This window comes from Caenorhabditis remanei, chromosome I (assembly GCF_010183535.1).
Source record: "Caenorhabditis remanei strain PX506 chromosome I, whole genome shotgun sequence".
Lineage (NCBI taxonomy): Eukaryota > Metazoa > Nematoda > Chromadorea > Rhabditida > Rhabditidae > Caenorhabditis > Caenorhabditis remanei.
Window position 1 is genome coordinate 7,546,510 of NC_071328.1, and position 12,893 is coordinate 7,559,402.

The 12,893-nt window shown below is 37.3% G+C and overlaps 2 protein-coding genes across 2 annotated transcripts; one reads left to right on the plus strand and one right to left on the minus strand.

Moving 5' to 3' along the window:
- Window positions 1-116: 116 nt before the first annotated feature.
- On the minus strand, window positions 117-5,605 carry GCK72_001448 (uncharacterized protein; the record flags this gene model as incomplete). Its single annotated transcript, XM_053722970.1, has 9 exons — window positions 117-235; window positions 283-585; window positions 636-765; window positions 820-887; window positions 936-1,061; window positions 1,707-1,986; window positions 2,035-2,167; window positions 2,214-2,316; window positions 5,494-5,605. The coding sequence occupies 9 exons, from the start codon at window positions 5,603-5,605 to the stop codon at window positions 117-119; spliced, it is 1,374 nt and encodes a 457-aa protein (XP_053591615.1).
- Window positions 5,606-10,860: 5,255 nt separating this feature from the next.
- Window positions 10,861-12,776, plus strand: GCK72_001449 (uncharacterized protein; the record flags this gene model as incomplete). Its single annotated transcript, XM_053722971.1, has 5 exons — window positions 10,861-10,944; window positions 10,988-11,695; window positions 11,739-11,831; window positions 11,940-12,406; window positions 12,497-12,776. The coding sequence occupies 5 exons, from the start codon at window positions 10,861-10,863 to the stop codon at window positions 12,774-12,776; spliced, it is 1,632 nt and encodes a 543-aa protein (XP_053591616.1).
- Between the last annotated feature and the right edge of the window lie 117 nt (window positions 12,777-12,893).

Consider the following 12,893-nt stretch of genomic DNA (forward strand, 5'->3'; position numbering starts at 1 on the left):
AATTTTCAGTGAATAATTTTTATAAAGCTTGTAAAATAAAAATGATTTATTTATTCGGTACGAAAGTGACTAGTGAAACCCGCTTTGAAATGGACAAGATTGAGATTAACGGATAATTAAAAATCATAATGACTGTAGTGGGGATTTGAATTTGCCGCAGATCCCATCGAAAATCGGAGGAATTGTTCGTCTTCGATGTCTTGAAGCATGTGTTGAGGAGTTATGGAACCACCGTCTGAAGAGAAAATTGTTATTTTCAAACACCATTTTATCAAAACTCACAATTAGAAGAGACTAATTTACTAGTTTCGAGAGATCTTCGACTCCTTGAACTTCTTGAGCTTCTCGAATTATCTTTAGTTGAAGTACACAATCTTGTGATGATACAAGCAGATAAAACAACAATTGCAGCCATACTAACTGCCAATACAATACACATCACTGCCTTCTCTTTATTCTCTTTGAAGAATTGAACCACTTGGAGTAAATCATGTCCGACACCGACTAGATTTGGTTCAACTCTCTCTGTGATTGGTGGTGGATCTTGCTTTTCCATACGGTATTCATCGTGTGTCACGTAGGAAGCTGAAAAGGTTTTTATAGCGTTTAAGTACAACAGAATATTATTATCTTACCATCATTTGCAATTTGATGAACATCTGAATCTCTTGCCGGCTCACTATCAACTACTCGTTCCCATTGTGTTTTGTCATTCACATCTTTGAAGAATCGTTCATCTTCTTGTTTTTGAATTGCATCGGCTTCCTGAAAATTGGATTTTTTATGTATGATTTCAAATGTTAATTGATCTGAACTTACCTTCAAATAAGCCTCCAACGATGTCAACTCTCCTTTGATTGCCTCTTCCGAAAAGATCTCTTCATTTACTGAAAAACTTCAATTCTAGAACTTTTCTCCGTCTCCTTTAAACTCACCACAAACATAAACCACGTGTAAATGTCCATGTCTACAGTGTCCCTTGATTTCTTCACTTTTCAGAGTGCATCCTTCTTTCGCATGACATTGACGAAGAACTTGTGGAAGGACGTCCGATACGCATTCTGAATATTTCGAATTGCTCTGGATGACCCTTCTCCAAAAAATCGTACTCTCCCCGAAAAATGCTCCGAATTTTCACTGCTCCTACGGAAATCCTACTTTAGTATTCACCCCAAAAGAAGATTCCGGTTCTCTATTTCTGTTCTCTTCTTCCCATTTCATTTGGCTCCAAGAGTCTCTGCCTTCAGAAGACAATTGTCATTTCTCTGCGTCTCTTCTATGTTCTATACTATCTCATTCATTGGCTCAATGAAGAAAATAGAATGGAAAGGGGATAGAAAAAGAAAGAAGAAGACGAAGAAGATGGCTAATTGGATGTGTGTCATCAACCCGAAAACAGAGAAAAGAGAAGGATATTCTGAAATGGAACAATGGGTGGTGAACCAGAATAAAACATTTTTGAAAGAAGAAAAAGGGATTACGAAATTTGGAGAGGCACGTTGAAATTCAGAAAAACTATTGATATTACTACGAGTGTTTCCGAACTTTCAAACTCCTAGAGACGTGCAAAATCTTAAAGTTTTGAGAATGCTCAATTAGAAAAACAATTATGCAAGCTTTCTGAGCAACCAAAAGATAAATTAGAAGCGCGAAAAATTTCAAAAGCAGTTATTCTAAACTATGAATTACAACCCAAAAATCCTCACCATGTCTTATCTCAGTATCTGGATCACATTGTGGTGACGTCTTCATTTGTGCCGAATAAACAGCCAACCTTCTACCTTCTCGACACTCTAATCGGATCTCCGGACGAGATGGTTCAGTTGGTTTCGGAGTACAAAAAGTCTCTTCATCGAACGACATCGGAATACATCCATATGCCATCTGGAGATATTTAGAAGTTGTTGGACACGGATCGTCTTCAAATGTATTCGAATCAACGACTACTGTACACTTCCGACGTTTGTCACACAGTTCGGATATTCTCTGAAAATTAAAACTTTTTGTTCCAACTACATACAATTCAATTCCTACCGTATGCGCTTGAATAACATCACATGTGCTGGAATGATGAATCATTGCTAGTGGATCTGTCAATGCATCTGGAATCTTCCGACCGGCTTGTGGAGGACACAACTGATTTTCTGGCACAACACGGCCGTAGAACCTGAAAAAATGATGGCTGAACTACAGTACTCTTACAGTAATCCTACCCTGTTTGAACAGAAATTTGCGTGTTTCGTGGACAACTCAACGTAATTCTCTCTCCATCACATGCTTGAACTCGGTTCGATCGAAGAGATTCTTTCAGAATTCCTGAAATATAAATGTTTGATTTTGATGGTTGCATGACAAAGCCATTCAGCAGTTTTACATGCGTTTTCTGCACGAATTTTTCGATTACTCTAATTGAAAGTACTTTTTGAGAGTTTTCCTCTTCTCTCAACCTTAAAAAAGGGTTTCGAACCCTTTTTTTATTTTCCCTCTCCCATAAAAAGCGCCGGCCGTTCACATACACCAGTACGTTTTGTCATCTTCTCTCAAACTTTATGGGGTCCATTTTATGACCTCTCCACTCTATTTTTTCTCTTTCTTTCTCAACACATTGACACCGACTAATTCACTCTTTTTTCAAAGGAAAAGAGTGTTTTTAGTATCCGGAAAGTTAGCAGAGAGTGACCTTCAGAGAAGTGTAAAAGGTGAGAATTCAAAGGAGAATTCGAATTTTTATCGTTCACACTAGCTTCAAGTGGGTAAATATGTTCTATTGAATTGGTGCACTGTAGTTTCAAACTAGAATATTCTTCCCTTTTTGTCTAATGAAACTTAATTAAAATTCATGTTAGATCTGTCCCAATTGATAATTCTTTAAATCTGTCAATCTTTTCATTCATTCATCATTTCAATTTCTCAACAATCCCTCCCTCATACAGTAATTAGTAACGAAACAACAACAGCTGGTTTGATTTCTCAGACACCTAACAATTAACGGCCAGATCTTAGACAACCAATTCAATCTGGCAGAATAAGAGAAGAAGAAGCGGGGCCAAAAAAAAAACGGATTCAATTAGGCGAGCGGTCTGTCAACCGTCCAAAACGGTCGGACTCTCTGAATGAAAGCGACATGCTGAAACCTACCGAGACGAGCTTGAACAAGATGGGAAACTGCTGAAACTGGTTTGAGTATTGAAACTTTTCCCTGGTTGCTTGTGATCTGTCAGTCGCTCGGATCTAGATATATTTCTTCCCGCTTTTATTAATTTATTCATTTTTTCTGTCGGTGTGCAAAAAGAAGATATATGGGAATAGTTGATGAGAGATGCGCATATATTACATCTAGTACATCTATACAAGTACAAGTTTCTTTGATGACCCAGAATTTTTTATAAAGTTTGGTCTCGACACGAAAAGGAAACGTTTTGGAAATAGCAAACATCTCAGTTTCAGCCTTTATCGGGAGGACCTATTTCAACACTTCTTGGCACAATGCCAACAATTTCAAACTTTCAATTTTTCAGAGACCCCTTCCTCTCCTCCTTCCTGCTTAACCTACATAACTTAAGCCCTTCTTTTCGATTGCCATGTCAATTCCAATGCTTGAAATACGAGCCATTTCCATTTTATATTTGTGCCACCGGAAAGTGTATGTTCCCTCTTTTCTTGTGTCCCTTCACTCCAAAATGTCTTTGGTTGCTCTTTTCTTCCCCCGTGAGAGAGCAGGTGTGTGCTCTCTTTCATGAAGAAGAAGTCTTTTGTGGGAAAGTGGAGAAAAAGGAACACTGGATGTTGCTTTCTGAGGTGAAGAAGGTGAATAAGAAGAATGAAAGTGGAGGTTGGCAGGGGGAGAAGGTCAGTTGACAACATTCTACAGATATCAAGGATTGACTGTAAAGACTACAGACAAGGTTTTATCAAACTGCATTGAAATTCAGAGACATGTTGAGTTATCAAGTGATTCAAGTACGTTATGATTATCGGAAACACAACCAATGGGTTCTTTTCTTGTTTCATAATCTTGCTCTCTCCAAAAAAGTACTTGTCTCCCACTCAATCCGCCCATTTTGTTCTCATTCCCCCTTCCGAAAACATTTTGTTGCGTGTGGAGAGTGTAAAAGAAAAGAGAAAAAGATCTAAGCTCTCGGAGCACTCGGAGCAACATTATCACCGGGGGAGGCGGTTTTTACGTGGTCATGCAACGAGAAGTCGCTCAGCTTTTTCTTCTTCTCATAGCTAATGGCGGTGTGTGTCAATTGACATTTTAGAAAGAGAGAAGAGAAAGAGATTTCGAAAAAAAAACATGGGATGAGAGGAACGAAATGTCAAATGAAGATGGGGTTGGAAGAGGTGATGATTGCAACGTTATTACGAATGTTATGTGTTCACGAAGAGGATTTTTGAAATTTAGAGAAATGATGGCTTGGTTTGAGTTAGGTATAAGCCAATCAGAAATCTTCTGAAATTACCATTTCTATACCTTGGTCGTTTTCCAAAAATTTCGGCGTAGTGTAAATCTTCAAAAATGTCCAGAATTCAAGTTTGAGAACGTCGACAACTTTTCCGGTTGAGAAAAGTTACACTCCTTAGAAATGTAACTCCACTTCCGCTTATCCTCGAAAACTTGAACATTTCCATTTCCTCCGAAAGGTCTCCATTAGCAACAACTATGTGTGTTCCTTCCCTTTTCTTACCCCGGAGCACACAAATGCTCCGAGAGAGAGGGAGACGTAATTCCATAATTGTATAAAGTGACCAAGCCTGTCTCTCCTCATCTAAAGAGGCGTGAGGGCAACAGACGACGACCCGGATGCATAGCAGCAGAAGGCGTAATAAGCATCATTAAGTGGAAGGGACCAAAATGTTATAAACAAAATGTCTCTATTCTATCTACTTATGGGTCACGACATGATGATGACAAGTATCTGAAGAGGATAAGAACAAGATGGAATGGATTGAGAAAGAGGTCAGAAAATGTAAACATTTCCGATGCTCCAGAAGATGGTTTCGATGAAAAGGAACAACGGAAAGTTAGGTCGAGATTCAAATGCGGTCGATAGAAAAGCAACAACTGTGTGAACCCTAATTTTTGAAACAAGACCTCTAGATTCTCAATTTTAAGGGTTTTTTTTTGGAATCTGTTTTCCCAAATCCGATATCTGACCTTCCCTTGACATGTTCAGAACTTCTTTCGAAGACCTTTTTTCAGCTTTTCTTTCAAACATAAACCAATCGTTAAACGGTCACATTCATCACTCATCATCCCTTTTTTGGAAGAAGATCGGACGGACGAATGACCATTTTTATTGCGCGCTAAGAAATTTGGGGGAAAGGATAAATTATAGTTGGATAGATTTGATGCCTTCAGGAATTCCAATAATTATTAGGTGTTCAATGTATGTCATTTTTTGGGTCACGTATCCTAGAAATCACAGAATCCAAGAAAGAAAACTGACATGAAGTAGGGAAATAGAAGACTTCAAATAACGAAAATCTCACCTTCAATCGGACTTGTCTCATGATTATTCGATCCAATAAATCCACTTTTCAATTTTCCATCAATTCTAAAAACTAGAAGAAAGATGCAGCAGAGAAGTGTGAAACTTCGCATTTCACATGGAATCCTCCTGAAAAAAAGGAAATTTTCAAATCTGGAGAAGAGAAACGGTAGAAAGTTGCTTAAAACATTTCTTCAAAAGTGAGAAAGCTTCTATGAAATTTTGAGTCGAAACGAATGAAATAATATCTCATCTAGCCCTCGAAAAGAGGTAAAAGTGCACCAGCCTAGAAAAGTTCCCAAATTAAGCTTAACCTCAAACTGAAAACTTGAACAAGCATAGGTTGTTGAACGAAAAGAAAAAAGAAAGAGAGACGTGTGTATCGGGGAGAAAAGAGGGTACATGCGAAAAGGGGGCGGGGCTTGTCTTCCCTCAAGGCCACTCCCACTTTCATAAAAGCACTGAAATATATGTTATTATGAGTATTAGAATGAGAAGGTGTTAATATAAATGTGTCAATTGAGAGAATAGAAGAAAAAGGTGTCTGTTGGGGGTGGAGAGTGTAAAATGATCCTCTGTCGGGATAGAGAGAGAGATGGGTGATCCGAAAAAACAGAAGGGGGCATAGCAACAGATGGGTCCGTCTGGTTGGAAGGAAGCTAGGGGATTTAGAGAGATATAGAGAGAAGGTGAGGAAGTGATTGCAGAACTGACTGGTTATCATCAATTTCGAAATAACGTGAGACACAAAGTTCAATAACCGAGCTGAAGATTTTGGAAATCGAGAATAAAGTAGGCATCAATTAATAACTAGAATCCATTGAAAAAAGGCCACGCAGTCTGGGATTCAAAAATATCAGAAAGGGTATAGGACATGTAGAAAGCATTAGAAAAAATACATACTCGAAACATCTGTAATTGAAAGGCAGCTTCAGATGAGAGTGATGAATCGGCACAGGAAGAAAACTACAGATTCATAGTTTCACACTAGAACTTTGAACTCTATTTAAGATTTGAACGCCGTGAGAATCGAAGTTTTCAAAAACTTTGAAAATTTTCACAACCCTAGTTTCCAGCCATACAAGTTCAGTTAAGAAACTTCATTTAGTGTGTGAACCACTCTTTAGAAATCTTGAGATTTAACATTTCCGTATCGAATCTCAATTCAAAATCAGACGGTGGAACAGAAAACTGTACGAATTTCAAACTGAATGACTCACTTAGTCGAAATCCTGATAAGCTCCTTACAGTCTCTGAAAGATCTCCCATTATCTAGATTAAAGATTATCATGGTGAACAAAAAACTTCTTGATACCAAAATCAATGATCTGATGTCTACTACATCTGCCAGATGGCCATGACAAGAAAATAGAGAAGAAAGAAGAAAGCGAGAGGGAGCAATTGTGAATGATCAAATGATGTTGCAGGTGTTGAGAAGGAGGGACAAATTGTGTTGGTTGTGGGGTAGTACAACATATAGACAATCTTGTGTTGATGGTGTACACAAATAAAATAGAGATTCCGGAAGATATTGAATTGGTTTCGAAAGATGGTGGCGGATAGTTGTGAAGTTGAGTTAGTAGTAGAACAACAAGGAAAATTTTGATGTTATGAATGAATTCAATAAGGGAATATTTCAAAATATCTTTCGAGTTGTCAGCATATTTATGTTGACGTCTGCGCGGATTGTTTTTTTGTCAACAAGTGGGAATTTTGAGTATTTGATATGCAGGTTTAGAGGTACTCTAAAATGGTGAACCTATTCTGAAAAAGAAAAATGTTTTCCAGTTTATTGTCTCCAGACTACAATAAATTCAGGACAATCCTTGAAGTATGCTCTTTTCCATTATCTAACTTTCAACCTAACTCATCGTTTCTCTCCATTTTTACTCGTTCCTATCTCATATTCACAAGTACATGCCTTCTTCTTCTACTTCTCTCATTTGCATACTAATTGACTATTGTGTTCTATTCTATTTTCATGTACAATTTCAAAAGAGTAAGTACTCTCGTACTTACTCATAAAGAGGAGTTAGCTCTTCTTTTAACCCCGAAACTGCGATTATCCCCTCTTCTGGTCCTTTGTACTGAATGGATGGCGGGAAAAAGAGAAAGTGAGAGCTTAGTTGATGGAATAGAAATAAGCTGCTCATTTTCTCACGGTACCTTATATTCGGATGAGGGAGAGGACAACGAGATATGCAGGTGGACGGAGAGAAAATTACTACGGATTGAAAACAATGGAGTGGATTGGTGTTTACGGATAAGTGTCACCTGGTCTAATTACAAAAAATTGGGAGATTTTAAGTGGATGGACAAGGGAAAATTGGATGTAGAGGTACGGAGAGAGAAAAACATTTCGGAAATACGCAATTTCTGTAAATGACTAGATATACTAACTGGAACGACAATGAACTTTTCAGAATCAAGATGTGAATCTCAATTTCTAATCCCAATACATCTTCTACCCAGTATCCTCCATTAACATTTGTCTTCACTATGCTAATGAGTATGACGTAATTTTTGATTTACTACTACTTCGATTAGTAGAAACCATCTGGTGTGGATTGAATGTTCTAACAAAATGATTTACCGCATTTAAATTGGATTAGTTCGCATACAATGCACTTGGAATTTGAAGACTTCATTAATCAATTATTCTAAAAGCTGATCATTTTAAAGGAACGAGTTTCTCACACTTTCGACACTAGAATGGAAACATTAGATAATAACTCAAGTTATACATTTTTCGAAAACTTTCTGAATTTCTACAACAATCGATGAGCTTGTCAATCCGGATATTCACTTCATAACATCCTTGTCCATCGCTGTATAGTAGAAGGAAAGGCGAGGAATAAAAGAAGGTAAATAAGCATCTTTTAGCTTTTGCTCGTTCTTTTTTCTTCTTTTTCATCTTCTAAATTTTTCTTGAAGACGTCCCTCTTCCACGTCTCCTCCGTCCCATTCAACAAGTGGTAATCGCATTTTCAGCTTTACGCGGGAGGAGTTTGAAGAATAAAAAGGAAAATTTATTTTTGGTCTCCATTGTTGTGATATTCTGAAGGAGGAGAAGAAGACTGAAAATGTGGAAAAAAAGGGAAATGTGAGGGGAGATGGAAATAAAAAGAAGTATTGAAAGTGTGAATGACAAGAAGATGCCAGATTCAGATAATTGAAAAAAAGGAGATCGAGAAAAAAACATCTAAAAAATCTTTTTACGAGAAGATGGTTAAAATCAGAGCTTTTAAACAATAGTATGAGCTTAGGGGTTCAGAGAAATTGGATCAAAATCAAGCAAATTAACAGTGTTTTTTCTTTCAATCTGAGGGGTCATTTTTAAGATGTACTGGACAAACAGACACACAGATAGGCGAAAGCGTATCCAAGTATGAATCAATAAATCAAGATGACACCTCTCCTTCTTCCCGCATGCCAAGAAACCAATCCATCATATCTCTTTATCTTCTTGGGTTAGCCGTGATGATTCTTCTTTTCAAAATTTTGAGAAAAAGCGGAAAAGAAGAAGAAGAAGTGGGTAAAGAAATGATGGATTGGTTTTTCGTCTTCCCTAGGAGCAGCTCCTTGGATCCAACCAGAAAACGTGTCAGCTGTTTTGCATAAATTAGTTGCGAATTGAAATTCATACAAGATTCAGAATCCCTCGTCCGGCTGTCACCAGGCATTAGTAGGAGAAGAGGCAATGACAAGTGTTCGTAGAGGGAGACGACGAAAAGTGCGCGAAATTTCGAATGACACCATTTGTCACTTCTCACTTATACTGCGGGAATTGGGAAGAGTTTACAACAAAAATATGTTTATTACTACATATGAAATGTTGAGGAGCACATAGAAAACAATGGGGGATTTTGGGTTCTGTAGGAAAGAGGGAAACTGGGAAAATTTCATAAAAAGATAGAAATATTCGAATTATTCTAGAACAGGTTTTGATGGTTTTTTCAAGACTCTTGTTCTGAATGGACAGTCATTCAGAAAGGCTCAGGACTGAAATGGTTGTCTCCCTATGTTATTCCACGATTTCAGAATTACTGTAACTTATTATAGTTATAGTATACTGAAAATAATTAATAAGTTGAATACGGTAGGTAAAGTTTCAAGAGGCTTCATTTAATATGAATAAGTAATTGTCTCATTTGTCACTTATGCAAATTGCTTTTTGATAAACCGCTCAAACATCTGGAGTCTGAATGATTGAACCATATGATCTATCGGTTTAACTTTAAAGTGTGTCCACGTGTTGAGTTTTGCTTCAAAAAACACAGTTTTTCAAAGTTGTTCACGGTTTTATACAAAAGCGGAACTAGAAGAAGTTTGTCGCCTACTTTTAATTAGAGAATGAAGACGAGGGAGTATACTTTTGTGGGTAATGAGTAATAGTATTGTAACACTACGAGGAATGACTGAAAAATGAGATGAAAAGGTTGATTTAGCGGAACTGTATCAAACAGGAACACAACTTATTAGTGAGACGACATTCCATATCTTCCATATCGAGTATACGGGGTTTTCTTATCATTATTACATTTGATTTAATCATCAATTCTTTATCTTCCAAAATGAACCAAAGGGGGGGGGGGGGAACACTTGTAACTCTATGCTCTAAAAGACACTTCTCAAGTGCCTTCTTTCCTTTCTATTCCCTCCATAAATACCTAATTGTTCCTTCTTTCCATCAATTACACTCCTCTTTCCCTCCTTATTCAATTTCATTTTCCTCTCGCCTTCAATGAATTTCGTGTTAATTTCCAAAAGAAGCTCAATTGAAATTTAATGAAATTGTCAGAAATGTCTCCGGCTGTTGGGTGTAATGGAAGAGAAGAAAACAAAAAAGAACACATTTCGGGAAAGGAATTATAGATCCGGGACCAAACATTGAGTATCAGAAAAAGTAGATCGTTGAGAAATCCTGAGTTACCTGAAATCCCGTCTTCGATTATGGACCTACCCACGAAGAAAACTTGCCTACCCACGAACGCAAAATAATGCATTTTTATGGCACAAAATGCAAAAAATGCATTAAATTGCATTCGTGAATAGAATTAAATTGCATTAAATGGTACAAGTTTTCTTCGTGGGTAGATCCATTAGAGGAAAATACATGGAATTCAAACTTACAGTATCCCGCATGTGGAGTTACCTATCAAAAAAACACGGTTAGAATGGATTACGAATGCTGATGCTTTAATAGTTAAAAAAAATTCTTAACTCCCATCAATTACAAATGATTAATCAGAAAATGGACCTTTGAACCAAAAATAACTTCCCAATGTTCAAAATTTAAACTTCCGCTTTTTTCAACAAGCGGAATTTCGGAGTGTCGTTGTCAAATTTTTATTTCATTTTTACAAAAATGCTCCAAAACCGGCTGTTTTTTCGTCATATTGTCGCAAATTTTGCTTCTTCGTCGGCAGCAGCAGAATACAGAGAATCTGATGTAAGTCTCAAAAACTTGAATACAGTGCTCCATATTTTTATAGGAATCTTCGAAAACTGCCATCACCGCTGTGAATGCACTCACAAATGCTCGATCTATTGTTCAAGTATCACCGAAAGAAAGTGTTGGAAAGCGATTCAGGTATTTATTTTTCAATACATTAAAAAAAAAGTTATTCAGGCGAGAATTCAATCTTCCTCAAAAAGCAATTGATGGACTTCGCAATACTGTGGTGACTTGCGAAAGACCCGCAAAGCAATTACAAAATGAGGCTGATCAACTAACAAGTAAATTAGAACAACGTCGGTTCCCAGAATCTCCTGAAAAGCTGAAAAAAGTGAGAGACGAAGTGAAAAGAAAGTTAAAATCTGGAAAACGTGGTGAAATTTCGGATTTCGACAAGGAAGCATTTGGAGGAAAAGTACAAGAAGCACAGCAATATGAAATACGAAATGAGGTTGATCGGATTCTTAAAAAGGCGAACTTCAATTGGAAACCATTGGAAATAACCTCAAAAGAAGCTGCTGCCGCGTATTCGTTAGCACGATTGGCACCTAATTACGCAGAAATCTCGAGATGTCTCGAAGAATTCAACAGTATTCCAGATTTTCAACCAGAGACTATTCTAGATTATGGTAGTGGATCGGGTGCAGGGTTTTGGGCGGCGACTAGTCGGTGGGATAATGTTAAAGAGATCACTATGGTTGATTTGTCTGATGCGATTATGAAGTTTTCAATGGATTCTTTGAGAGTAAGTTATCCATTTTGACAATTTCGAGAAGAAAAAATTTCAGAAAAATCACAATCCAGCTGATGGAATAGACAATGGAAGACCATTTGTTCATGACAATATTAACTTCCGACGTCATTTGATTCCATCTCTAAATGTTAGTCTCTACAAATTTGATTAGTATAATACACTCAATCCCACACTTCTAAAAATTACTTTAACATTTAAAAATGTTATGACCCAAAAGTCTTCAAAACTATTTCAGACCACGTATGACGTCGTGATAGCTCATCGAGTTCTTTGTGAAATTGGTTCCTCCGAGACCCGTCTTCAATTGATCGAGTCACTCTGGAAAAGAACAAATCGATTTTTGGTTCTAATTGAATCATCACAATCTGGAGCGTTCGGTGGAATTTTGGAGGCGAGAGACTTCATTTTATCGCAAGGAACACTTGTAGATTATCGGAAACTTCTGAAAACACTAGATGAAAAAGTGATGTTGTCTCCAAAAGTTGTTCGAATTGTCGAGGATTATAATCTCAGTGATTATGAGAAGTTCGTGTTATTGAATGAATCAGTACCACCTGGAGAAGTTGTACCAACTATGCTTCCAACAGGAACAGTTATGGCACCGTGCCCACACGATTTGGGTTGTCCACTAGGAGTGCATAGTTCTTGTACATTCAGTTCGAGATTTCAGCCGATTCGAGCCGATGGGAAAAGATCGGAAAAGTGAGTTAAATTACGCTTAAAATGAAGAATTTCTTCAAAATCTGCCAATCATCCGTCCGAAATAAATAATAGTCTTTAATCATTTTCCAGAGAATCTGACGGTACTGAAGTTTCCAAATTTACTTTCATGATTATCGAGAAGTCAGCACGAAAAGTCAACGAGCACACTGAACGGATTCTGAAAAATCGGAAGCTAGGTGGACATGTGACATGCGACGTTTGTACCGCCTTCCGTGGAATTCAACGTGTTACGCTGTCGAAAAAACATGGAGAAATGTACACAGCGATACGCAGTCGACGAGACGGAGACGTTCTACCGATCAACCTACGAACAATGACCTCTTCTGGAATTTTCGACGTTGATAATTAATTTTATTACAAATCTATTTAGGTTACTAGTATAGACACTTGTTATTTTCTATTTGATTGTTATTGTGCTTTGTTTATTTGTTGGAATTTTCAATACGTTCTTTGAAAATAGTAGAAA